Here is a 27,907-nt window from a genome sequence, read left to right on the forward strand (position 1 = left end):
TATTGGAGATAAGCTATTGTCTCTTCCAGCTTCTAATGGCTGTCAGTGTTCCTTGGCTTGTGGCCACAGTACTCCAATCTCTGCTTCTGTGGTCACTTTACCTGCTCTTATTGGCCACGTAGCCTTGCATATATCTGTTTTATAATGATTCTTGTGGTTGCACTTTAGGCTCCACCTGTATAATCCAGGCTAAGGCCTCCTCTCAAGAGCCTTAATCACATCTTTTGCCATGTTAAGTAATATATTCCTAGGTTCCAGGGGCCTAGATGTGGGCATATCTTTTTGGGCACCATCATTCATTTTGCTACAGTAGGGTTAAAATCATAAGGAAGTTAGGTTACAGATAGCTGAAATTTATTTATTTACTTATTTTTAAAACTTTTTGTGTCTTTTGTTTTGTCCTTACATTGTTTTTTTTTAAGATTTATTTATTTATGCATATAAGAGCTGGGGTACAGGCCAAATGTGCGGGAGGGTGAGAGGATTCACCAGAGACAGAGTGGGGAACAGAACAGGCAGACTGACTGAAATACACTGCTGAGGGGAGCAGCAGGTGAGACAGGAGAGGTCTACTTCGCCATGTGGTTTTCTCCCTGGCCAGCGTTCGAACTTTGTGCTGCAGAGGCTGTGGATTGCTTCATAGTGTGGTGCTTGACCCCTTGCGCCACCAGGGAGTCCCTGAAAGTGTATATTTTAAATGATTGAGTATGTGTTCTAGGGTAGGTCTGATAGACAAGAATAGAAGGAATCAAGGGACTCTACTTATTAAGAGTAAAGCTATTGTATGATGTTACAATGCAACATCACTTCAATAAAAAGCAAAGCTATGTTAATAAACGTAAAGGAGTATAAAAGGATGGGTATAATATCAAATACCAAATGAACCCATGTGTTATTTTCTGAAGAGTTATACAAAATCGGGCAAGAAAATCATTGGAGCTATGCTGTATCTTTCATTGTGCTATTTGGCCTGGAACTTTGTAGGTTGATGATGATAGTTATAAAAATAGATAAAAGTAGGATTCCTTTTCTCTCTTCCTTGCTACAGATTAATGTTAACATCTATGTGGACTTGTTAATTAAGCAATCAATTCATATGATAATTAGGATTTTTCCTAATTAGTGTAAGATGGGGAGAAGAGGTAGTAACCTATTGGTAATAATTTAAATTCTATCAAATACATAGAATAGTAACTTTTGACATTTTTTTAAACAAAGAGAACTCAGAACTGTAAAGCATTATACGTAAATGGTTTAAATTGTTGTGTGTTTATGCTCATACATGATACACAAATACGCAAACTGATACCCACATTGGACACTTTAAGAACAAATACCGGGCCTCCCCGGTGGCGCAGTGGTTGAGCGCTGGGTTGCGAAGCTGCCCGAGGCCTCTGAGGCGCCGGTTCGATCCCCTGCTGCTCCCCGGCCACCAGAGGAGGGTCCCACATGGCGTGCAGACCTCTCCTGCCACCCGCTGCTCCCATCAGCAGTGTACTTCGGTCCTTCTGCCTGCTCTGCTCCCCGCTCTGGCTCTGGTGAATTCTCTCGCCCTCCCGTGCTTCTGACTGTACCCAGTGCATGTATAAACAAACAAACAAATAAATAAAACATGCCTCTATTAAAAAAAAAAAGAACAAATACCCACATTTCACAATCATATGTGGGGGAGTTATAAATATGGCATATTTATTTAAAATATGGTATATTGCTTACCAATATTTTTAAAAACCATCCCATCTTATTCTTTTAAGATTGGTTATATTTCCAGTTGCAGCCAATGACTGTTGTGTGAGCAGGTCTCAAAAATATAACAGGAAAAAGACATTCCCACCAAAACCTTAAAGGCTATGTGGAACTAGAGAAAGATTTCCAAAAGCAAATGTAGAATATTCCCCTTCTTTTAAAATTCTGATGGAAATTTTACACATGCAAAAAAATATATTTATGGAAAAATGGCAGCCATAAGTCATTTGTCAACTGACATCTACTGCAGAGATGAATGCACTGATTTAATATTTATGGAAAGAACATATTTTTAAAAGGTTTATTTATGCATACAAGAGCTGAGGTACCGGGCAGAGATGCGGGGCGTGGGGTAGGGGGTGTGGGGTGAGGGGAGAGGATTCACCAGAGACAGAGCAGGGAGCAGAACAGGCGGATTGACTGAAATACACGGCTGAGGGGAGCAGCAGGCGAGACAGGAGAGGTCTGCTGCGCCCTGTGGGTTGCTCCCTGGCAGGCGGGGGATCGAACTCGTGCTGCAGAGGCTGCGGATTGCTTCATAGTGCTGTTCTTAACCCCTTGATCCACCAGGGAGGCCCTGGAAAGAACATTTTAATCTTCAATTACGTATTTACAGTGAAAAAGTCAGGAAATAGAAGAAAAATCCTACATTAATGGGAAATATGAAGACTGAGTCAATTTTACACTCCCTCTTTCGTCCGCTTGGTGTCGCTCTTCACTGAGAACGTTTGCGGAATAAAGAGCATCCGCTTTATCCTGCAGAAAATTTGGCAGATAGTGGAAAATACCTAGCGAATCCTTCTACAACAGAAGAACGTAGAATTGAACCTTGAGCGGCAGCTTGAGGTAAGGTATTATATACTTCCAGTATCTCTGGACCCTTTGAATGTACCATGCAGTTTTCCTGGCCAGGAGGCCCAGGTATCAGGCGCCTGCTGCTCTCCGTTCTGCTCCTCGCAGCCTGGGGGGCGGGCAGCGGCCAGGTCCGCTACTCGGTCCCCGAGGAGGCCAAACACGGCACCTTCGTGGGCCGCATCGCCCAGGACCTGGGGCTGGGGCTGGCCGAGCTGGTGCCCCGCCTGTTCCGCCTGGCGTCCAAGGGCCGCGGGGACCTTCTGGAGGTAAACCTGCAGAATGGCATTCTGTTCGTGAATTCTCGGATCGACCGCGAGGAGCTGTGCGGGCGGAGCGCGGAGTGCAGCCTGCACCTGGAGGTGATCGTGGACAGGCCGCTGCAGGTGTTCCACGTGGAGGTGGAGGTGAGGGACATTAACGACAATCCCCCTGTGTTCCCTGAAAGTGAGAAGAGAATAATCATTGCGGAATCTAGACCTCCGGAAACTCGGCTTCCACTAGATGGCGCATCCGATGCAGATATTGGAGTAAACTCTGCCTTGACCTACCAAATGGATCCTAACGATTATTTCGCTTTGGACACCCAAAGCAGTCGTGAACAAACGTCTTCGTTATCTCTTGTGTTGAGGAAATCATTGGACAGAGAGGAAGTTCAGGAATATAGTTTATTACTGACAGCCAGTGATGGCGGTAAACCCCAGCTGACTGGCACCGTTCAGCTGCTGATCACAGTTCTGGATGTGAATGACAACGCCCCAGAATTTGAGCAATTCATTTACAAAGTGAGACTGTTAGAGAATGCACTTAATGGAACATTAGTGATCAAGCTAAATGCCACAGATCCCGATGATGGTACAAATGGAGACATAATCTACTCATTTAGAAGACCTGTATCGCCTGCAGTGTTATATGCATTTTTTATAAATCCCGAAAATGGAGAGATTAGGACAAAAGGCAAGTTGGATTTCGAAGAGAAGAAATTGTATGAAATATCCGTGGAAGCAGTGGACAAGGGGAATATCCCAATGACGGGTCACTGTACCATTTTGGTGGCAATACTAGATATAAACGATAACGCACCAGAGGTTACCATCACTTCTCTGTCGCTCCCGGTGAGAGAGGATGCTCAGGTGGGCACCGTCATCGCCCTGATCAGCGTGTCCGACCGCGACTCCGGTGTCAACGGGCAGGTGACCTGCAGCCTGACGCCCCATGTCCCCTTCAGGCTGGTGTCCACCTTCAAGAACTACTATTCGCTGGTGCTGGACAGCGCCCTGGACCGCGAGAGCGTGCCGAGCTACGGGGTGGTGGTGACCGCGCGCGACGGGGGCTCGCCTCCGCTGTCGGCCACGGCCAGCGTGTGGGTGGAGGTGGCCGACGTGAACGACAACGCGCCCGCGTTCGCGCAGCCCGAGCTCACGGTGTTCGTGAGGGAGAACAACGCGCCCGGCCGCCACATCTGCACGCTGTCGGCGCGCGACCCCGACGCGCAGGAGAACGCGCGGGTGTCCTACTCGCTGGTGGAGCGGCGGGTGGGCGAGCGCGCGCTGTCGAGCTACGTGTCGGTGCACGCGGAGAGCGGCCGGGTGTTCGCGCTGCAGCCGCTGGACCACGAGGAGCTGGAGCTGCTGCAGTTCCAGGTGAGCGCGCGCGACGCGGGCGTGCCGCCTCTGGGCAGCAACGTGACGCTGCAGGTGTTCGTGCTGGACGAGAACGACAACGCGCCCGCGCTGCTGCCGGGCGGCGCGGGCGAGCTGGTGCCGCGCTCGCTGGGCGCGGGCCACGTGGTGGCCAAGGTGCGCGCGGTGGACGCGGACTCGGGCTACAACGCGTGGCTGTCGTACGAGCTGCTGCAGCCGGCGGCGGCGGCGGCGGGCGGCGCGCGCGGCCCGTTCCGCGTGGGGCTGTACACGGGCGAGATCAGCACGACGCGCGCCCTGGACGAGGCGGACGCGCCGCGCCAGCGCCTGCTGGTGCTGGTGAAGGACCACGGCGAGCCGGCGCTCACGGCCACGGCCACGGTGCTGCTGTCGCTGGTGGAGAGCGGGCTGGCGCCCCGCGCGTCGTCGCGCGCGTCCGAGGGCGCGGCGGGCGCGCCGACGGCGCTGCTGGACGTGAACGTGTACCTGATCGTCGCCATCTGCGCCGTGTCCAGCCTGCTGGTGCTGACGCTGCTGCTGTACGTGGCGCTGCGCTGCTCGGCGCCGCCGGGCGAGGGCGCGGGCGCGGGCGCGGGCGCGGCCGGGAAGCCGGCGCTGGTGTGCGCCAGCGCGGTGGGGAGCTGGTCGTGCTCGCAGCAGCGGCGGCAGAGGGTGTGCTCCGGGGAGGGCCCGCCCAAGACCGACCTCATGGCCTTCAGCCCCAGCCTTCCTCCGTGTCCCAGTTCTGCAGAGGAAATAGGTGGAATTGAAGCAGATTCACAACATTTGAAACAGGTGAGTTTCAAATTGTGTTACTAGGGTACCTTTCCTCACAATCGCGACTTCAAGATTATTTTTTGCTATTGCTTGGCATTACGGGATTTAATGAATGTTTCTGAATTATGGGTTAATCTTAATTGCCCCTAACACCAACCATTTGTTTTTGTTGTTTTCTTAATATTCCTTAAGTATTTATTGGGTGCATGAGGATTTTATAAAAGATTTATTTATTTATGCATACAAGAGCTGGGGTGTAGGCCAGAGGTGTGGGTGAGAGGATTCATCAGAGCCAGAGTGGGGAACAGAACAGGCAGACTGACTGAAATACACTGCTGAGGGGAGCAACAGGTGAGACAGGAGAGGTCTGCTGTGCCATATGGGTTAGCTCCCTGGCTGGGGATCGAACTTTTATCGCAGTGGCCTGCAATAGCTTGATAGTGCTGAAACTTTAACCCCTGTGCCATGAGGGAGGCCAGTGTACATGAGGATTTACAGGAAATCCGACATTGTGAATAATTTAGGCATTTAGAAAATATTTCTAAACTTTGAATTACAGTTTGAAAATTTTAAACTTTTCATTTAATACTTTGTATCTTTTATTTTCCTTTATATCTTTCATTTAATATTTTTATCTTAAAGAATGCCATAACTTTCACATAAACCCTTTCTTTCCTCTTTTTTTTTAAAGGTTAGTAACCTTGATTTTTTTTTTAAAGATTTATTTATTTATACAAGCACTGGGTACAGTCAGAAGCGTGGGAGGGTGAGAGAATTCACCAGAGACAGAGCGGGGAGCAGAGCAGGCAGAGGGACCGAAGTACACTGCTGAGGGGACCAGCGGGCAGCAGGAGAGGTCTGCGTGCCATGTGGGACCCGCCTCCGGTGGCCGGGGAGCAGCCGGGGATCGAACCGGCACTGCGGAGGCTGTGGGCAGCTTCGCAACCCAGCGCTCAACCGCTGCGCCACCGGAGAGGCCCTACCCTTTCTTTCCTCTTAAGAGCTCTTTTTTTTTTTTTTTTGTCTTGGGCTGTCTTCCTCTCTGTAGGTTCATCATGAAAAAACCCATCTGATTACCCAACATGAAAACCCTTCTGATTTTCCAATCAAATTTTTTTGCAGTTACATAATTGCTCAAAGACATAGTACATACATACATCTAGTGGGTTTTTCCTTACTGTGTATCTTTGAAAGTTTATTAATATGTGTAATTTAGTTTATATTTCTCATTACCAGTAACTTGTGGAAATCCTTGTCAGTCCGATACTTTTAATAGTTGTGTAGCACTTCATATATGGGTGTATATATACTCAGTTATTCACCCTTTGATGAGTACTTTGTTTCAAGAATTCTTTTGCCTCCATCTTATACTATCATTTTACATACTTCTTTTTTTTTTTTAAAGATTTATTTATTTATTTATTTATACAAGCACTGGGTACAGTCAGAAGCGCGGGAGGGTGAGAGAATTCACCAGAGCCAGAGCGGGGAGCAGAGCAGGCAGAAGGACCGAAGTACACTGCTGAGGGGAACAGCGGGCAGCAGGAGAGGTCTGCGTGCCATGTGGGACCCTCCTCCGGTGGCCGGGGAGCAGCCGGGGATCGAACCGGCACTGCAGAGGCTGAGGGCAGCTTCGCAACCCAGCGCTCAACCACTGCGCCACCGAGGAGGCCCTACCTACTTCTTTTTTAAAGATTTATTTATGCATTCAAGAACTGGGGTACAGGCCAGAGGTGTGGGGGTGTGTGAGAATATTCATCAGAGACAGAATGGGGAACAGAGACAGAGTGACTGAAAATACACTGCTGAGGGGAGCAACGGGTGAGACAGGAGAGGTCTGCTGCTCCCTAGCCAGCCAGGTATGGAACTCATGCTGCAGAGGCTGCTGACAGCTTCGCAGTGCTGTGCTTAACCCCTTGGGCCACCAGGGAGGCCCATTTTACATATTTCTTAAATACTGGTGTCTTATTTCCACAAAATTCAAATTTAGATGTGCAAATGATGCATCAGAGTATTATTAATTTCAATTTATTTTGTGTTTTCCAAGAATTTTGTAGTACTTTTAATTTATAGGCATGGAAGATTTTAGGTCTCCAGGTTTTAAGGTCTTCCCAACTCTTATATTAAACACTCATTAACTAAATTCATTTAATAAAAAATTTATTGTGTGCTTTGAATATGACAGTTGTACATAATGATTTTAGAAATAAACTTCATTCTGTGTAAATCCAATTATTTTGGTATCTTTCTCTTCCATCTGAAGCCTTTTTTTGGATGTTTTGCTCAAATACTTGTTGTAGTGTATGTCTTCTGTTAATTCACTGAGCTTTTATTGAGAAAGATCTTTATTTTATTTTCATCTTTGAAAGAATATTTTTACTGGGAATAGGGTGAATTTTTTCTTTCAGTGTTTTAAAACTGTCATTCGTTGTCTTCTGCTTTGCATGTTCTCTTACAGTTTGCATGGCCTCAATAAATACTTTGCTAGCATTCTTAACTTCGTTTCTCTGTATGATCATCTCCTCCCTCCCCTACTCCATATGCTTTTAAAAATCTCCTACTTGGGCCTCCCCGGTGGCGTAGCGGTTGAGCGCTGGGTTGCGAAGCTGCCTGCAGCCTCTGCAGTGCCGGTTCGATCCCCGGCTGCTCCCCGGCCACCGGAGGAGGGTCCCACATGGCGCGCAGACCTCTCCTGCCGCCCGCTTCTCCCCTCAGCAGTGTACTTCGGTCCTTCTGCCTGTTCTGCTCCCTGCTCTGACTCTGGTGAATTCTCTCACCCTCCCGCGCTTCTGACTGTACCCAGTGCTTGTATAAAAAATAATAATAATAATAAAATAATCTTTTAAAAATTAAGAAAAAATCTCCTACTTATCACTGGTTTTTGCATTTTGATTATGATATACCTTAGTCGGGTTTCTTTGTGTTATTCCACCAGAGGTTATTTATGTTCTTGGATCTGTGGATTTATTGATTTCACCAATAACTTGGAAAAATCTCAGTCATAATAAAGAGACTGTCCTTTCCTCATTTTCTAGTCATGGCTCCTTTATCATAGATTGGGTGCTATGTATGTGGATTTATTTTGGGCTTTCTGTTTTGTTCTGTTGATCCATGTATCTATTATTGTGTCATTGCCATATTGTTTCAAGTACTGTTGATTTATAGTGAAGTTTGGAGTCTGATAACATGATTTCTCTATTTCTCCCCTTTTTTCTCAGAGTTGGTTTTGCAATTTGAGGCCGTTTGTAGTTCCATATAAATTTTAATATTTTTCATTCAATTTCTTAAAAAATATTGCTGGTATTTTGATTGCTCAGATTTTATTGCTTAGATTGATTTTGAGGTATTTTAATTATTGTCAAAGCAATAGTAAATGGAGTTATTTTCTTAATTTCTTTTGTTTCTTGTTTGTATATTAAAAGGACATGTATTTTTTTTAATAAATTTTATTGTTATATTCCCCATACAATTGCAGCCCCCCCATTCTGACCCTAATCCCTCCCCTCCCGCCCCCGCCCCCCTAAAAGTGTCTCTGGTTCATAGTTTTTTGTTGATTTTGATTTTCACTTTCTTATAGTTATTCATTTTCCTGGTCCCTTATTTAAGTTTTCTAGATTCCTGCTATGAGTGAGACCATCCGGTATTTTTCTTTTTCTTTTTGGCTTATTTCGCTGAGCATGATCCCTTCCAGCGCCATCCATGTTGCTGCAAATTGCATGTGTTTATCTTTTTTGAATGCTGAGTAATATTCCATGGTATATATGTACCACATCTTCTTGATCCAGTCATCTATTTTGGGGCATTTGGGTTGTTTCCAAAGCTTAGCTATTGTAAACAGTGCTGCTATGAACATAGGGGTGCAGGTGCTCTTTGGAATGGATGTTTCTGTGTCCTTTGGGTAAATACCTAGGAGTGGAATTGCTGGATCATATGGAAGCTCTATGTTTAGTAGGTCCAGAAATCTCCACACAGCTTTCCACAGTGGTTGGACCAGTTTGCACTCCCACCAACAGTGCAGAAGAGTTCATTTTTCTCCACACCCTCGCCAACATTTGTTGTTGCTAGTTTTTTTAATATGTGCCATTCTCACTGGTGTAAGATGGTATCTCATGGTAGTTTTAATTTGCATTTCTCTGATGACAAGTGATGTTGAACATTTTTTCATATGCCTGTTGGCCATTTGCATTTCCTCTTCAGAGAAGTTTCTTTTTAGCTCTTCTGCCCATTTTTTGACTGGATTATTTTCTTTGTTGTCGTTGAGTCTCATCAGCTCTTTGCAGATTTTTGTGATCAGTCCTTTATCATTAGTGTTGGGTGCAAAAATGTTCTCCCAGTTGGTGGGGTTTCTCTTTGTTTTTGTTATTGTCTCTTTTGCTGTGCAAAAGCTCTTTAATTTGATGTAGTCCCAGCTGTTTATCTTTGCCTTCACTATCACTGCTTTGGGTGATGTGTCTGTGAAGATGTCTTTTATGTGCAAATCACGTAGTGTTTCGCCTATATTTCCTTATATATATTTTATGGTTTCAGGTCTTATGTCTAGTTCTTTAATCCATTTTGAGTTGATTTTTGTGTATGGTGTGAGGTAGTGGTCAAGCTTCATTCTTTTGCATGTAGCGACCCAGTTTTCCCAGCACCATTTATTGAACAAACTTTCTTTGCTCCAATGCATATTCTTTGCTCCTTTGTCAAAGATTAGTTGACCATAAATCTGTGGGTTTATTTCTGGATTTTCTATTCGATTCCATTGGTCTGTATGTCTGTTCTTGTTCCAATACCATGCAGTTTTGATGATTATGGCTTTGTAGTATAGTTTGAAGTCTGGGAGTGTGATGCCTCCATTCCCTTCTTTTTTTTTCAGGAGAGCTTTGGCTATTCGGGGTTTTTTGTGATTCCATATGAATTTCATCAATAATTGTTCTATTTCTTTGAAGAATGACATTGAAATTTTGATTGGAATAGCATTGAATCTGTATATTGCTTTTGGAAGGATGGCCATTTTAATAATGTTTATTCTTCCAATCCATGAGCAGGGGATGTCTCTCCATTTCTTTGTGTCTTCTTCTATTTCTTTTAACAGTGTTTTATAGTTTTCTTTGTATAGGTCCTTTACCTCTTTTGTTAGATTTATTCCCAAATATTTGATTTTTTTTTTGTTTCAATAACAAAAGGGATGGTTTTTTTGATTTCTTCTTCTTCAGATTTATTGTTTGTGTATAGGAAGGCTAATGACTTTTGCGTGTTGATTTTGTATCCTGCCAATTTACTGAACTGATTGATGAGTTGAATTAGCTTTTCTGTGGAGTTTTTGGGGTTCTCTATGGATAATATCATATCGTCTGCAAATAGTGATAGTTTGACTTCTTCTTTTCCTATTTGGATTCCTTGGATGTCTTTCTCTTGTCTTATTGCCCTGGCTAGGACTTCCAGTATTATATTGAAAAGCAGTGGTGAGAGTGGACATCCTTGTCTTGTTCCAGATCTTAATGGAATTGCTTTCAGCTTTTCACCATTGAGAATGATACTGGCTGTTGGCTTGTCATAGATGGCCTTTATGATGTTGAGGTATGTTCCTTGTATCCCAAGAATTTCAAGGGCTTTTATCATGAATGGGTGTTGCACTTTATCGAAAGCTTTCTCAGCATCTACTGATATTATCATATGGTTTTTATATTTCTTTTTGTTGATGTGTTGGATAACGTTGATTGATTTTCGGATGTTAAACCAGCCTTGTGTCCCTGGAATGAATCCTACTTGATCGTGGTGAATTATCTTATGGATACATTGTTGGATTCTGATAGCTAAAATTTTATTGAGGATTTTTGCATCAGGGTTCATTAGGGAGATTGGCCTGTAGTTTTCCTTTTTTGTGTTGTCCTTGTTCGGTTTTGGTATTAGTGTAATGTTGGCTTCATAAAACGTGTTTGGTATTGTCCCTTCCTTCTCAATTTTTTGGAAGAGTTTGTGAAGGATAGGCACTAATTCGTCTCTGAATGTTTGGTAGAATTCATTTGTAAATCCATCAGGTCCTGGGCTTTTGTTTTTGGGGAGGTTTTTGATTACCATTTCAATTTCGCTAATTGTAATTGGTCTGTTTAGGTGTTCTGTTTCTTCTTTATCTAGCTTTGGGTGATTGTAGAGTTGTAGGAATTTGTCCATCTCCTCTAGATTGTTAAACTTGTTTCCATATAACTGTTCATAGTAGTTACTGATTATTCTTTTGATTTCTGCTGTGTCCGTTGTGATTTCTCCTCTTTCATTGATGATCCTGTTTATTTGTGCTTTCTCCCTTTTTTCCTTTGTGAGCCTGGCTAGGGGTTTGTCTATTTTATTGATTTTTTTCAAAGAACCAGCTCTTGGTTTCATTGATCTTTTGGATTGTTTTTTTAGTTTCAATTTCATTTATTTCTGCTTTGGTTTTTATTACTTCTTTTCTTCTACTGGTTTTGGGGTTTTTTTGTTGTTCTTTTTCTTGATCTTTGAGCTTCGAGATTAGGTTGTTTCTTTGCGTTCTTTCTTGTTTCTTGATGTGAGCTTCTATTGCTATATATTTTCCTCTTATTACTGCTTTTGCTGCATCCCATACATTTAGGATATTGGTGTCCTCCTTGTCGTAGGACATGTATTTTTAAGTTGATTTTGTAAACTGCCAACATACTGTACGCATTTATTGTTTCTTTTTTGATGGAATCCTTAGGCTCTTTTATATATAATATCTTGTACATAAATAGTGATAGTTTCCCTTCTCTTCCAACTTTAATTCCCTTTATTTCCCGTTTTTGTCTGATGACAAGAACAAATACAATATTGATTGTAGGTTTGTGATGACCTTTATTACATTGAGGTAGATTACATCTATTCCCATCTTGTTTGGAGTTTTTATCATAAATGGGTACAGAATCTTATCAAATAATTTCTCTGAATCTATTGATATTATCTTGATTTTTGTCTTAATTTTCTTGGTATGATGTATTTTATCACTTAATTTATGTATTAAACCATATGCATCTGTTTTACCATACACTAGGTGCTGGTATGTATGTGGATTTATATACTTGTAATAAACTATTTAATTTGATTTGCTAGTATTTGATTTGCTAGTATTTTTGTATCAATGATCATTACAGATATTGACCTATAATTTTCTTATGCTGTCTTTGTCTGGTCTTAGTATTAAGGTAATGTTGGCATTCTTAATATGTGTTAAGGAGCATCCTTCCTGGATTTTATAAAACAATTTAAGCAAGATGGACATTAGGGCCTCCCTGGTGGCGCAGAGGTTGAGCGCTGGCTTGCGAATCTGCCCGCAGCCTCTGTGGTGCTGGTTCGATCCCTGGCTGCCAGATGAGGCTCCCACAAGGCACGCAGACCTCTCCTGCCGCCAGCTGCTCCCCTCAGCAGTGTACTTCTTCGTCATTCTGCCTGTTCTGCTCTCCGCTCTGGCTCTGGTGAATTCTCTCACCCTCCCGCCCTTCTGACTGTACCCAGTGCTTGTATAAATAAATAAATAAATCTTAAAAAAAAAAAGATGGACATGAATCCTTCTTTAAAGATTTGATAAAATTTATTTTTAAAGTAACTTTTTCCTGGACTTTTGTTTTTTTGAAAGATTTTTTTATATTACTGTTTCAGTTTCCATGTTTTTGATCAGTTTATTTCATCTTTTTCTTCCTGAGTTCGTTTTGGTAGGCTATATTGACCTAGTGATTTGTCCATTTTTTCAAGGTTATTGAATTTATTGGCACATAGTTTTTCATAGTAGTCTCTTATAACCTTTGTATTTCACTGCTATCAGTGGTAATTTTTCCTCTTTTTTTTGTAAATAGATGTCTGTTTTTAAAAAAGATTTCTTTATTTATGCATACAAGAGCTGCGGAACAGACCAGAGGTTCTGGGGTGAGAGGATTTACCAGAGACAGAGTGGGGAACAGAACAGGCAGACTGACTGAAATACACTGCTGAGGGGAGCAGGGGGCGAGACAGGAGAGGTCTGCTGCACCATGTGGGTAGCTCCCTGCCCGGGGATCGAACTCGTGCTGTAATGGCTCCAGATGGCTGTGTAGGTTGAGTTTTAACCCCTTGCGCCACCGGGGAGGCCCCCTGTCTTCTTCAGTTTCTTTCATCACTGTCTTATAAGTTACCTATGGTTTACTGAAGTATCTTATAATAATCTATTTTAAACTGATAACAATGAACTTTAATCACATACAAAAATTTTACACTTTTTATTCCTTCCTATTTTATGTTTTTGTTGTCATAATTTAGCTTTTTATATTGTGTATCTATTAGTGAATTATTTACTTATATATATTTTTAATACTTTTGTCCCTTAACCCTTATTCTAGAATTAAGTGATTATCACACCACCATATTATATTACTAGGTTATTCTATATTTGACTGTCTATTTACCTTTTCCAATGTATTAATCATTCTTATATGTTTTTATGTTACCTCCTTTGATTTCAACTTTAAAAGCTTCTTTCAGATATTTTTTGTCAGGTTAGTCCAGGAGTAATGAGCTCCCTTAACTTTCGTTAGGGAAATTCTTTATCTAGCCTTCATTTCTGAAGGACAAATTTGCTGGATAAAGTTATCATGGTTTGCAGTTGTTTTTTTTTTTTTTTTTTTAGTTCAGTACTTTGAATATTTCATCCCTGTCTCTTCTGTCCTGAAAGGTTTTTTCAAAGAAATGTGCTGATAACCTTTATGGGGGTTTCCTTGTGTGAGAGAAAGTTTTTCTTCTTGATATTTTATTTTATTTTATTTTATTGTGGGACCCTCGCTGGCGGCCGGGGATCGAACCAGCGCTGCAGAGGCTGTGGGCAGCCTCGCAACCCAGCGCTCAACCACTGCGCCACCAGGGGAAGCCCACTTCTTGCTATTTTAGAAAAACTGTCTCTTTTTCTTTATTTTTATACAGCTTGGTTATAATGTGTCTTGTAGAATATTGCTTTGGTTTGAAAATTTTGAAGTGACTTATTTGCTTCATGAACTTGGATGTCAGAATTTTCCCCAAGACTGGGAGATTCATTAATTTTTTTAAAGATTTATTTATCTATGCATACAAGGACAGAGGTACAGGCCAGAGGTGCGGGGGTGAGAGGATTCACCAGAGACAGAGGGGAACAGAACAGGCAGATTGACAGAAATGCCCTGCTGAGGGGAGCAATGGGCGAGTCAGGAGAGGTCTGCTGTGCCATGTGGGTTGCTCCCTGGCCGGGGATCAAACTGTGCTGTAGTGGCTGCAGTTAGCTTCATAGGTTGCGTCTTAACCCCTTGTGCCACCAAGGAGGCCCCATTAATTTTTTTAAAAAAGTGTTCTAACTTTCTCCTATTCGTCTTCTAAGACTCATAATATACAGATTGCTTCTTTTCATGTCCCTTAAGTCCTATTGGCTTTCTTAATTCCTTTTCACTTTCTTTCATTTATTTCTCTGAATAATTTTAAATTATCCGCGTTTGAGTTCACTGATTCTTTTCTTTTGTTTAACTCCAGCCTGTTATTGAAACTCTGTATTGAATTCTTGTACATTCATTGTATTCCTTGTCTCCAAAATTTGTCTTTGGTTCTTTTTCATGCTTCTGTCTCTTTTTATTATTCTGTCTCTCTGTTGAACTTCTTAATTTGTTCTTGTATTGTTTTTTCTTTTCTCACTAAATTGTTTATGTTTTGTAGCCCTCTGATCTTTAGAACAATTATTTTTGAATGGATAGATATTGTATCTCCATTTTCTTGGGTACAGTTACTGAAAATTGACTCTGTTCCTTTGGTGGATCATGTTTCCTGATTTTGTGATCCCTGTAGTCTTATCTGGTGTCATCACATTTGAAGAATGTCACTTCTTCCAGATTTTACAGGGTAATATCAAAAGGAAAGGCCTTTATCTGTAAGGAGTTGCTAGGGAGGTTTTTAGTGGTACAGGGTGACAACTGTGACGGCATGTGGTGACTTCGGGTCTGAGGTGCATGATATCTTGTCAACTCGGTGCAGTGCTCACAAAATGATAACTGTGTTCCTTGGTTAGTAATACAGGGGCTCCACAGTGCTGCAAAGAGTTTTCAGTTTCCATGTCAAATCACGTGGGGCCAGGGCAGGCAGTTTTAGTTGCCAAGACTTGTGGTATATATGCATTCAGCTTTTGGGGCCAATTGCCTGTGTCTGTGTAGTGCCAGATACTGGTCACAGATGCACATGGGCCAAGGTTAGCAGCAAGCCTTTTTTTTTTTTCTTCACTCTTCTTTATTTTGTTCCTCTGACTGGATAATTTCAAATAATGGAGTTTGCTGATTCTTCTGTTTGGTGAAATCTGCTGTTAAAGTCCTCTAATATACTTGTAAGTTAATTTATTGTATTTTTTTAGCTACAAAATTTGTTCCTTTTTATTCTCTTTATTGATAGTCTCACTTTCTTTCTGCATTGGCTTTTGAGCTGGTAAAACATTTTTATTATGATTATTTTGATTTGTTGGTTGGTTCATATATTTCTTTAGGTAGGATCAGTTTTTGGAGATTTATTTTGTTCCTTTGATTGGGCCATGTTTCCTTGTTTCTTTGTGTATCTTATAACTTTGTTTTGGTATCCACACTCTTCAAAAAACAGTTGCTTCTCCCAACCTTTATGTACTAGATTAGAACGCAGGGAGAATCTCATCAGTCATCCTTGTTAGAGATTTTGGGTTGCCTCTGGAAACTTGGGGCAGGGGGAATGCAACTTCTCTGGCCTTTTGTATGCAATTTCTCAATTAGAGATGTTTCCTAGTTACTTTTTGAACATCATGGCCTCTTGTTCTTTCTAGTGCCTGTCTGCTGCATTTCAATAACTTTCTGTTCTCACAGCAACGTGAAATTTTCTCATTCTAATTCAGTCATCAGGCCATTCAAAACATGCTGACTCCTGTCAGCACCTCAAGTCAGATGGGACAGAGACCAATTTCTTTTTATAACCCTTTAAAGACCTGAAGGACAAGAAGCACACTCACTTTTCTCTCTCCTTCCCATTGGCTTCCAGACATCCAAACTGTGCCAGTTCCATCAGTTTTGTAAGTGAAGCAAGACAGAAACTATTCCCTCAGACATCCCTCCTAGAAATCAAGACATTGGTCACATGCTGTACTCTTCTCTTTGCTCCTGAGAGTGTAATAGATAACCAGAGTGTTCTTTGCTGGTGGTTAACTCCCAACTTGAGGGAGGGGCTGATGTGGGTAAAGCAAAATTATTCTTGTTTCAATGCAGCCCTTCTCAGGTTGTATTAACCTAGATTACTGCAATGTCTTCACTGTATTCTGGAATTTTTATAAAATATATTACTCTTTTCCATATATATTGGTGTTTTTGCCCATATATATTTTGTCCATATATATTTGTCCATATATTGGTGTTTTTGTTGGGTAACAAGGAATGGGGCATCCTATTCTGACATCTTGCTGGTATCACTCCCACTTAATCTATTTTGAGTTAACTTTTATATATAGTGTGAAGTAGTGGTCCAACTTTTTTCTCTTGCAAATGCCTATCCAATTGTCATGGCATCACTTTGTTGAAAAGAACTATTCTTTCCACATTGAATTGTTTAGGACCCCTTGCTGAAAATCAACATTTGAACAGAAAATGTAAAAGTTTGTTTATGGATTATCAATTTTATTCCATTTATCCCTTTCTATTTTTATGCCTTTACTCCATTCTCTTCTTGGTTACTGTTGCTCTGTAGCTGGTTTTGAAATTAAGAAGTGTTAATGCTGTAACTTTGGTTGTTTTTTTCTTTCATTTTTGTTTTAGCTGTTCTGGATGCCTTGGATTTCCATGTGGATTTTAAGATCAGTTAATTAATTTTTTTTAAAAAAAGATTTATTTATTTATGCATACAAGAACTGTGGTACAGGCCAGAGGTGCTGGGGGTGAGAGGATTCACCAGAGACAGAGTGGGGAACAGAACGGGCAGACTGAAATACACTGCTGAGGGGAGCAGTGGGCGGGTCAGGAGAGGTCTGCTGTGCCATGTGGGTAGCTCCCTGGCCGGCCAGGGATCAAACTCCTGTTTCAGAGGCTGCGGAAATCTTCATAAGTTGCATCTTAACTCCTTGTGCCGCCAGGGAGGCCCCCCAGTTTATTAATTTTTGTAATGTAGCCAGCTTATTTTTGATAGAAAGTTAGTTGTGTCTGTCGATCTGGAGAATACTGACATCTTAACAGCATTAAGTCTTCTGACCCAGGAACATTGAATTTCTTCCCATTATTTTAGATCTGCTTTAATTCATTGCAATGAGGGATTGTCAAATTTTGTTCATCATTTTCTGGTTGTTTTTGTAGTTTCTTTCTATTCCTTTTATCCTCTTTCCTTGTGTTTTGTTAACTTTTTAAAATTGGCCTATCTAGATTCTTTTCTTATTATCTTTTGTGTTTGAAATACAGGTTTTGCTTTGTGGTTACCATAATGTTCACCCCATAACATCTTATGTTTATAACACTCTATTTTGAGTTGATAACAATTCAGTTTTGAATTAAAAAACTCTACATTTTCACTTTCACCCATGTTTTATATTTTTGATGTCACATTTGATATCTTCTTATTTAGTGCAGATTTATCTAATATTGCTACTTTTGTCTTTTAATCTTCATGAAAGATTTTTAAGTTGTTACTCTGCTACCTTTACTCTAAATTTGTTTTACACAGTGAGGTCTTTTCTTTCATATATTTTCTTATTTCAAATTAGTTCCACTTCTTTCCAGCCTAAAGAAAGAACACCTCTTAAGTGTTGATGAACTCCTTTAGCTTTTGATTTCTGGGAAACACTGTATTTTATGAATGATAGCCTTGCTCAGTAGAGCATTTTGGGTTGGAATTTTTTTTTCTTTCAGCACTTTGGATATATCTACTTTCTTTTGAGCTGCAAAATTTCTGATGAAAAATTTGCTGATTACTTTGTAGGAGTTCCCTTGTGTCTAGCATCTTATTTTTCTCTTGCTGCTCTTAAGATTCTTTATCTTTAATTGATTAGAATATGTCTTGGTGTGGATCACTTTGCATTCATCTTATTTGGAACTCACTTTGCTTCCTGTACCTGGATGTCTCCTTTTCCAGTTTTGGAAAGTTTTTAGCCATTCTTTCTACAAGGGACATTTCTACCCCTTTCTCTCTCTCTCTTGTCCTCCTGGGACCCCTGTTTTGCAAATTTTATTCTGTTTGATAATGTTTATAGATCCCTTAAGTTAGCCTCATTTTCTTTCTTTCTCTTTTTTAAAGATTTATTTATTTATTTATGCATACAAGAACTGGGGTACAGGTCAGAGGTGTAGGGGGTAAGAGGCTTTACCACAGACAGAATGGGGAACAGAGCAGGCAGACTGACTGAAATACACTGCTGAGGGGAGCAGAAGGCAAGTCAGGCGGGATCTGCTGTGCCATGTGGGTTGCTCCCTGGCTGGGGATTGAACTTGTGCTATGGCGGGGGCAGACAGTTTCATAGGTTGTATCTTAATCCCTTGTGCCACCAGGGAGGCCCTCATTTTATTTCTTTATGTTGCTGTATTTGAGTTCCACTGCCCTGTTCTGCTTCATCAATTTGGCTATTGAATCCCCTATTGTATTTTTTTTTTGTTTAGTTGCTGTATTCTTTTTTTTAAGATTTATTTATTTATGCATACAAGAACTGGGGTACAGGTCAGAGGTGCAAGGGGTGAGAGGATTCACCAGAGACAGAGTTGGATGCAGAACAGAATCTGCTAAGGGGAGCAGTGGGCAAGGCAGGAGAGGTCTGCTGTGCCATGTGGGTAGCTCCCTGGCTGGCTAGGAATTGAACTCATGCTGCAGAGACTGCAGATAGCTTCATAGTGCTGTGCTTAGCCCCTTATGCCACCAGCGAGGCCCTAATTATTGTATTCTTAAACTCTGAGGCATTTGTTTGGTTGTTATTTATATTTTATATATGTTTATTGAAGTTCTCTCTTTTTCATTCATTCTTTTCCCAAGTTCTGTGAGCATCTTTGTAACCATTACTTTATATTTTTTATCTGATGAATTGCTTCTGTTTCATTAACATCTTTCTCTGAGGTTTTATCTTGCTCTTTCATTTGGAACACATTCCTCTATTTTGCTTCATTATCTGTGTCTGTATCTATGTATTAGGCAAAATATTTGCCTCTTCCCTTCTTGAAAATGTGGCCTTGTGCATGTGTTAAAACTTATCCAACTTTACCCTATTGTTTAGTTGCCTCTTAAATCTTTGTGGTTGTGTAGGCAACCTGGTTTCTTCACTCTTTTTTTTAGGGGCATGATAGTTTTTTTTTTTTTAATTATAGCACACTGATCACCATGATCAGTATACACATTATGATGGTTTTTCTCGTGGATATTAACAGTGCAGTATTTTAGCGCACTGAAATGTTTCACTAGGACCAAGAACATTAGAGAAATAAGGATCTTAGATGAATATGAACACCAATAACTTTGGTATCATACACCACAGAGCAATTTGGGAATCAGTGGCAGTATAATGTTTTATAGTTATAAAGAATGAATGTACTCTTCTGAGTAGGCAATGTGAACTTATTAAACTTCCTTAGACTTTAATTTTTAGCTTTTATAATTTAAGCTATGTCCACTCTGACTAAAGTAAAATCATACAAGATACCTCAGATAATTTCCATGCTAGTACTGTACAAATATAGTTATTTTGCTTAAGAAAATCAAATCATCTTTGAAAAAATCACATCATCTTCAAAGAAAGAGGCAAGTAAATCTTATTTTCAAATATTTGAAAATTATAGTGCTTGTTTTCCAATAAAGATTCAAACATATTAAATGTAATGATTATCTACAAACTTCTGTAATAAAATTAACACTACATGTATAGATTTTATTTATAGACCTGTGTTTTGCAGTCAAAAAAAGAATAGTTACTTATTTTTTTTTAAAGATTTTATTTATTTATACAAGAACTGGGGCAAAGGTCAGAGGCGCAGGATGGTGAGAGAATTCACCAGAGACAGAGCGGGGAGCAGAACAGACAGACAGACCAAAGACACTGCTGAAGGGAGCAGTGGGTGAGGCAGGAGAGGTCTTCTGCGCCATATGGGTTTCTCCCTTGCCAGGGCTGGGAATCGAACTGGCACTGCAGAGTGCAGACTGCATTGCTGCTCTCAGAGGCCTAATAAAAGTTACTTTTTAGAGAGCATTATATTTGGTTTCTATTCCACATATCTCTAGTAAAGACAAAGCCACGTGATGTTAAATCTACCTCTAAATAAACTTAGGCATAAAATTTTGATCAAAATTGTGATACTCTAATCTTAAAAATTCAATTAATGAGCTACTTTTTTGAGTAAATATGGTGATGGGCAATTATTTCAGTAAGCTTTTCTTTTTATGACTGCATATTTACCCTTCATTTTGAACTTCTTATGTTGCCATCTTAAACTGTTTCTTTTTTCATTATGTCTTAATTCTTTGTTTTTATATTTCTCTTCTATCATTTTCTTTTTTTAAAAAAGATTAATTTATTTATGCACACAAGAACTGGGGTACAGGCCAGAGGTGGGGAAGGTGTGAAAATTCACCAGGGACAGAGTGGGGAAAAGAACAGGCAGACTGACTGAAATGCGCTGCTGACAGGAGCATTGGGCGAGTCAGGAGAGGTCTGCTGCGCCATGTGTGTTGCTCCCTGGCCGGGTACGGAACTTGTGCTGCAGTTGCTGCAGATTGCTTCACAGTGTTGCGTCTTAACCCCTTGAGCCACCAGGGAGGCCCTCCTGTACTATTTTCTTAAGTGAATATTTTCAAATACATAATTTAATTTCTTCAATGAGTTTTCAAAATTTATTTTATTTTCTCATCCTTTCTTTGGACTTTTTATACATTTTAACACTCAGCGTATCCTTTAGATTTATACTAACTTAATTCTGTGAGATATAAAACAATTTATTTCCATTTATCCCCCATTATTATTATATATATTACATCTTGTAGTAGTTGAAATTGTGGCTTCTTAAGATATATACCTGCATCCTGACCCTCAGTGTTCACATATTCTGGAGTTTTGAAGATAAAATTAAATTAAGGATGTTGAGATCAGTTCATCCTGAAATTTCCAGGTGGGCTCTGAACCCAGTGACAAGTGTTTTTATAGGAGATAGATGAGATGACACTAACATAGAAAAGAAGGCCCTGTGAAGATAGGGTCGGGGCTGGGGTAAGGAAGCCACCGGAAGCTTGACAAGGCAAGGAGTGGAAGCCCCACTAGAACGCGAGAGAATATAGCCCACAAATAGATTGAGTTTGACTCTTTCCCCTCCAGAACTGTGAGAAAACTGTGTCTTATGCCACTTAGTATGTGATTTTTTTTTATAGGAAACCTGCAGGAAACCAACACACATTTACATACATTACAAACAATACAATGATATAATTATTGCTTTTTATAATTTTATTTTTTTGTATAATTTTGTTAAGTCTTTCAAGGTGATGAGAGAAATGCAAAAGCATTTATAATGTTTCTTATTTAGCACTTTTGGTTTGTTCTTGTGGATTTAAATCACAATCTGGGGCCTTCCTGGTGGCTCAAGGGTTAAGATGCAACCTATGAAGCTATCCGCAGCCACTGCAGCACGAGTTCGATTCCTGGCCAGGGAGCTACCCACATGGTGGGATTCTTGAAGGTGAAATCCACAAAGTGGGTGGAGGGGTGGTCAAGGCTGTGACCTGCAGGAGTTTCTCACTCTCAAGATAGACTCAAGTCAGCCTCAAACAGTGTGTCAAAATTACTAGTCTAGTGGCTTGTGCTCTGTATAAGCAGGTCTTGGCTGTGACTCTGGATTTGCCTTTTCTCTCCAGATTTCAGAATGGAGGTTTTCCCTGCAGACCTAGTTCTCTGTTGGGCTCAAGAAAAGTCATTCGTCCAGGATTTTTGTTGTTGTAAGGGCAGGAGTGACAAATTCCAAGCTCTTTATATGTTGGCGTTGAAACTGAAAGTCTGCATATATACCCTAGCTAAAGAAAAAAAAATATGTTATTTGGTAATGCTGCCCTGTACATCTGACTAGGAAAACCCCTCCCATGCCCACCTGTTGCCCTTGCTGGCCACTGGCTACAACAAACTAGACTTCATTTCTGCAAGTGGAAATCGGAGACTTGCTTAAAAATTGTTCTTGAATGTCTTTTTTTTCCTTTTCATGTATTTAACCCCTTTAAAAATGTCTCTCTAGGAATATGTTAGACATCTTTTTCCCTGTGTTCCAAAGCTGTCCCTTTGATTTTCCCTATGGTTCTTTTCCATTTTTTGTTTTTCTCATTTTTTTCCCCTTGACTTCTTTTTTTTTTTTTTTTTTTTTTACAGAGGCATGTTTTATTTATTTTATTTATTTGTCTGTTTGTTTTGTTTATACATGCACTGGGTACAGTCAGAAGCGCGGGAGGGTGAGAGAGTTCACCAGAGCCAGAGCGGGGAGCAGAGCAGGCAGAAGAACCGAAGTACACTGCTGAGGGGAGCAGCGGGCGGCAGGAGAGGTCTGCGCGCCATGTGGGACCCTCCTCGGGTGGCCGGGGAGCAGCTGGGGATCGAACTGGCGCTGCAGAGGCTGCGGGCAGCTTCACAACCCAGCGCTCAACCGCTGCGCCACCGGGGAGGCCCTCCCCTTGACTTCTTGATCTGAATGGATTCCCAAGCAGGGCCCTGTTTTCCTTTTTACTGTTTCCATTGTGACTTTAATTTCTGTGTGATTTTTTGGGGCTACTTTTCATAGTCTTCTATGTTCATACTATGAAATGCTTGTACTGTGAAAAGAAGGCTTTTCATAGTCTTCTATGACCTTTTCATTTTTCTCTGTAAAATTATGTGACACTTTTGAGTTCTTAATTCTCTTAGACCCTCTAATATTTGTTTCATGAATCTTTTGAGTAGACACCTATAGTCAAAAACTTTACCTGCTTGATAGTAAACATTTTCAGGTGTGTATTCTTGTTTATAATTTTTCATGTTTATTTTTATGTTTTGTTTCTTTTTTTTAAGATTTATTTATTTATTATTTATTATTTATTTATTTATATAAGCACTGGGTACAGTCAGAAGCACAGGGGGGTGAGAGAATTCACCAGAGTCAGAGCGGGGAGCAGAGCAGGCAGAAGGACCGAAGTCCACTGCTGAGGGGAGCAGCGGGCGGCAGGAGAGGTCTGCGCGCTATGTGGGACCTTCCTCTGGTGGCCTGGGAGCGCAGCTTCACAACCCAGCACTCAACCGCTGCGCCACCGGGGAGGCCCCATGTTTTGTTTCTTGTAATAATTCTGTAGGTCCAACATGGACTCTTTCTTGGTTACTAATTACCTTTGAGGACAGTCACTTTAGGGCTGACTGTCTGCAGGTGGAAAATGCAGGTAGATGGGCCAAGAGTGCTCAGGATTAAGTGAACATTTTTTTAATTTACTATCTGACAGAGTGGCTAGTCTGTACCTTAGTGTTTATGTATTTCCAATTGTTGAGAATTGGCAGCTGCTGAGCAACTTATCCAGAATTTTCTCTCCACATTATCACCTCCCTTAGTTTCACTCTTGGAATAAATGTGTGTCTGCTCACTCTCACATTCAATCCTGTCTTCTCACCTAATTTGTGTTAAGAAATAGGACAAGACAGTTCAGCCCGATCCAGCCTATGTATATAGATATTTTTGTTCCAAACAAAGATTTTGCTCCTCCGAACCATTATTCCGGGACACTCCAAACTATTACCTGTTCTCAAGGTCTGCATTGGCAGGAATTTTCACTTAGTAATCTCTTGCATCTTGGTCCAATTTTCATGGTACTTGGTAGCTTATCTTTATATATATTATGACTGAGATTCAAATGTTTTGTAGAACTTCATCAAAGATACACTTTTATTTTTTGTCAGCTGTCCTTTTTGTTGTTTTTGGCAGATCCCATGAGGGAGAAGAGACCTTAAAATGTCCATTTAAATATATCCATAATTGGTAGATATTCTACCTTGGTCTAATTATCACAGGTATGTAGGAAAGCTATGGCTTTTATTTTTTAAAGTTTTAAAATATCATCTCATTGAATTTTTAGTTCTAATTATTTTTTCTTTAATTATCTGGAATTTTATGAATAGAAAATGACATTATCTGTAAATGTCATCCAACAGTGTATTTCATCCACCTTTCTAAAACACACACACATTTCCTTATTTTGTGTTGTCCAGAATATCCAAATCAGTATTGAATAATAACTATGATATGATGAATGTTCTTTATGCTCATGATTTTCATGGAAATAATTCTATTGTTTTACTGTTTACATGCATAGCATTGTTTGGTGATAGCTGGCAAATTGTTATCAAATTTCTTTTAAGCATCTATTATAATCTGGTAATATTTTATTTAGCATTTTTGAATCTATAATATAATAGGAGACTTATGTAGAATCATTTTTAGAGGATCTTGATAGTTGCTTCATCTGATTTTTATTTCAGTGCAGGCACCATCTAGTAGACTGATCTCAGTAGTGTGGTTGCTGACCTGCCTTGTCAGTCACTCTGTGAAAATTTTTATTTTATTTGTACCTCAGGGGAAGATTTAGTGTGACTGCTCACCAAATATATTGTACATGAAATTTAAATGTAAATGAACAATATTATGTGATGGAACCTGATAGGCTACCTCTTATCGTAATGACTTTCAGCAAATTTGAGTAAAAAGAAAAAGTAAGAAAAGAGTCTAGGACTTCTTGATGGGTGGCTTAATAGCCTTTACAAAAAAGGGCATATATTTTAGTTTTTAATCCATCATGGAAAAAGTTTGTGGCACAGCTGTTAAAAGATCAGATGCGGGCCTCCCCAGTGGCGCAGCGGTTGAGCGCTGGGTTGTGAAGCTGCCCATGGCCGGTTTGATCCCCGGCTGCTCCCCGGCCACCGGAGGAGGGTCCCGCATGGCGCGCAGACCTCTCCTGCCGCCCGCTGCTCCCCTCAGCAGTGTACTTTGGTCCTTCTGCCTGCTCTGCTCCCCGCTCTGGCTCTGGTGAATTCTCTCACCCTCCCGCACTTCTGACTGTACCCAGTGCTTGTATAAACAAAACAAACAAACAAATAAATAAATAAAATGCCTCTATTAAAAAAAAAGATCAAATGCAATTTTATTTTATTTATTTTATTATTTTTTATTTTATATATTTTTATATCTTTTTCATTTTTGTACAATGTATGCATTTTCATCTTGGTTATAGTCCCCATACAATTCCCACCACCCTTGTTTTGATACTGTTCCCTTCTCACCCCCTATAGTATGTCTCTGGTTTATGGTTGCCTGTTGATTTTGATTTTTACTTTATTATAATTAGTTTTATTCCTAATCCCTTATATGGGTCTTCTACATTCCTCTAGAAGTGAGACCATCGGTATTTTTCTTTTTCTTTCTGCTTATTTCACTGAGCATGATCCCTTCCAGCCCCATCCATGTTGCTGCAAATGGCATGAGTTTCTCTTTTTTGATTGCTGTGTAATATTCTATTGTGTATATGTGCCACTTCTTCTCGATCCAGTCATCTATTTTTGGGCATTTGGGTTGTTTCCATAGCTTACCTATTGTAAATAGTGCTGCAATAAATAGGGGTGCAGGTGTCCTTTTGAATTAATGTTTTTGTGTCTTTTGGGCAGATACCTAGGAGTGGAATTGCTGGATCATATGGAAGCTCCGTTTTTAGCAGATTGAGGAACCTCCGCACAGCTTTCCATAGTGGTTGGACCAGTTTGCACTCCCACCAGCAGTGTAGGAGAGTTCCTTTTTCTCCACATCCTCGCCAGCATTTGTTGTTGCTAGTTTTTTTTTTTTAAACATGTGCCATTCTCACTGGTGTAAGATGGTATCTCATTGTAGTTTAGATTTGTATTTCCCTGATTACAAGTGATGTTGAACATTTTTTCTTTGCCTGTTGGCCATTTGCCTTTCTTCTTTGGAGAAGTTTCTTTTTAGCTCTTCTGCCCATTTTTTGACCGGGTTATTTACTTTGTTTTTGTTGAGTCTCAGATGCAATTTTAGATGCTATTATTTGATACGTGGTATTTGGAATAGAGAGCTAGACTCTTCTTGGAGCTAATGATTGACCAACCTAGACCCAGTGACAAGTGTAAGTTCTGAGGGCTACATTTTGAAGGTGGAATAGAAAAAGACTTTTAAAGAGGTAATTTTAGAAACATTAGTACATAAATTCAAAAAGTAGTAAATTGCATAAAGTTAATTAGAATGACTATTCATGAATAAAGTTTCAAGGTAGTTAATATAGTATTATGTAAGGGAGAAAAAGTTCCTTGGTAACAGAAACTTGAGAAAGAAATTCTGTAATGTGTTACTGGTAAAGGATTCGACTTAAAAAAAAATAAGTAGATTTTATGCACCCAGAGTGCTCTTAGACACTTAATTTATGTGCTTAGAGCTTACTTAAAAAGTCAAGAAACAAAATTGAGTGATATACCTAACTCTGCCCTCAAAGAACTCACACTTTATTAGTTTTGTTTGGACACTTCATTAAGCTATTTAACAGAAGGAAATTGACTTATATGATTATGAAGTCTTGTCTTGTAATTTAGTTTCCATAAGTGCATCTTATATTACCAGGAAATAGTCCTATGCACTAAGAAAATCTTGTTTAAAGTAATTATCCTTTTGCTGACAAACTCTTTGGTGGGTGTCAGATTTACTGTTTTCTTGTTTGACTTCCAGATCTCTTAATAGCAGTTTATGCTTGATGGTTAGAAATCATTTAAATTTACAACTTAACACCAAGTTTGGTGGGAGAGCTTTATAGTGATACTCTTGGCAATAGAGACCAAGCAAAAATCAAGACAGTGTATTTTGCATAGAGTCTACTTAAAGTCCTCACCTTTAATTATAAGCTTGAAATGCCTGAATTAGGAGAAACTATGGGGAAATGCCATAAAATGATAAACAAGGTTCTGCTAAATAGTTTTGTTAATGATTTTAATGTTCACTTTATACAAAAGGCACAACTCTAGACCCTTCTTCTTATATGGGATACCCGAATATTCCAGATCTTTCCTAAATATTGCTTTCCCCCAAATCCCAGTTTGAGTAAGAATGCAATGTTAGGTCTCGAGATAGGCATATAAGTGGGATGAATCCAAGAAGGTGAGTGCCATCCACTTAGTTTTGACACAGGTTAATCCTTTAAAAATAGACATCAGTGTTAGTTAAATAGGAGAATGAAAAAAAAAAATCCAAAAGTCTGAGAACTGTGTATTGGAAAGAGTTGTTAATCAAGATTTTCTATGCTAATTCTCAGTATGTTTTTGCTTCTCATAACTTCGTGGTCTACTCCCACCCACACTGTCCTCCTAGATACTGCTGAGAATTCCTGGAAGGTTCATTGCAGGTATAAAAGTCAGGGAATCTTCTAAAAAATGAGTACATCTCTCCAGATGTATTTTGTCTGCTGCAAGTAGAAAAGTGAAAACTATATCCACTGCCAAACAGCTTGGTTAGCAGCATTAAATTGAAATAAGAAAATGTGAATCCCAGTCTCTGGTTGTAAAGTAGATACCTAGTTTTGGTTCTGAAACTTAGTGAAGAATAAATGTAATAAATTTAATTTTATGGGTTATTTCACATCGTAATGAAGAGACCGGGTGATGGCTACACTTATTCTACCTAACCTAGGGGCTGACATGATTCCTCTTATCTGACACTTAATGTGAAAGATCTTTTGGCTCCTTGCTTCAGAAGGAAAGAGGTCTTTACTATTTAGTTAGCCTTATATTACAGCCTGCCCCTAGAAGAGACCAGGTACGGGCTTGTGATGTGTCTGGAAGGTTACTGGTTTTTAGTAGCACACTGACATTACCAATTCCACTTTTAGTTTTATGACCAGAATGCTATTACCCCCAACTTCATTTTAATCAG

The 27,907-nt window shown here is 40.2% G+C and overlaps 1 protein-coding gene across 12 annotated transcripts in view; it reads left to right on the forward strand.

Moving 5' to 3' along the window:
* The window catches only part of LOC311182688 (protocadherin alpha-C2), a gene marked incomplete at its 5' end in the record, with an annotated part of 214,278 nt that overhangs the window by 80,250 nt on the left and 106,121 nt on the right, over positions 1-27,907 (forward strand). The window contains one exon of one of the 12 annotated variants that reach the window (XM_084251689.1): positions 2,640-5,036. The exons of 9 other annotated variants lie outside the window; for them this stretch is intronic. In XM_084251689.1, coding sequence (XP_084107815.1) covers positions 2,640-5,036 — 2,397 coding nt within the window. Of the gene's footprint in view, positions 1-2,639; positions 5,037-27,907 lie in introns of those variants that run through there. 2 more of the 12 variants (XM_084251677.1, XM_084251682.1) reach the window with 2 other exon arrangements.

This window comes from Talpa europaea (assembly GCF_964194135.1).
Source record: "Talpa europaea genome assembly, chromosome: 13".
NCBI classification, from domain to species: Eukaryota; Metazoa; Chordata; class Mammalia; order Eulipotyphla; family Talpidae; genus Talpa; species Talpa europaea.